The sequence below is a fragment of the Nestor notabilis genome, unplaced genomic scaffold, assembly GCF_000696875.1.
Source record: "Nestor notabilis isolate BGI_N333 unplaced genomic scaffold, ASM69687v1 scaffold24070, whole genome shotgun sequence".
Lineage (NCBI taxonomy): Eukaryota > Metazoa > Chordata > Aves > Psittaciformes > Psittacidae > Nestor > Nestor notabilis.
This window is the reverse complement of record NW_009911085.1, coordinates 22,373-22,767: the sequence shown is the minus strand read 5'-3', so window position 1 is coordinate 22,767 and position 395 is coordinate 22,373. Positions and strand designations below refer to the sequence as shown.

The 395-nt window shown below is 63.3% G+C and overlaps 1 protein-coding gene across 1 annotated transcript in view; it reads left to right on the top strand.

Moving 5' to 3' along the window:
• Position 1: 1 nt before the first annotated feature.
• The window catches only part of LOC104404597 (protein syndesmos-like), an 814-nt gene continuing 420 nt past the window's right edge, over positions 2–395 (top strand). Inside the window, exon 1 of the mRNA XM_010013062.1 lies at positions 2–373. Coding sequence (XP_010011364.1) covers positions 2–373 — 372 coding nt within the window. The remainder of the gene's footprint in view (positions 374–395) is intronic.

Sequence of the window (395 nt, the reverse complement as noted above, 5' to 3'; positions counted from 1 at the left end):
GATGGGCATGGTCCGTGTCCCCCTCTACACCCAGAAAGACCGCATGGGCGGGCTGCCCAATTTCCTGGCCAACTCCTTCGTTGGAACCGCCAAATTCCAGCTGCTCTTTGCCCTGAAGATCTTGAACATGGTGCCGGAGGAGAAGCTGGCTGAGGCGGGGGCTGCCACACCGAAGCCAAAAAAGAAGCCGCCCATCGACCATGCAGCGGGGGCGATGGGAAACCCGGGCGCCAAGTCAGCAAACGAGCTGATGGCACCAGCTAAAGCAGGCAATGAATTAGATCAGGCAGAGAACCAGGCGGTGGTACAGGCAATGGCCGAGCCAGCAGAGCAGGTGCTGGTGGGGCTGGAGAGCCAGGCCGTGGCGGCGCAGGTGGGGGGGGGGCCCGGTGGCG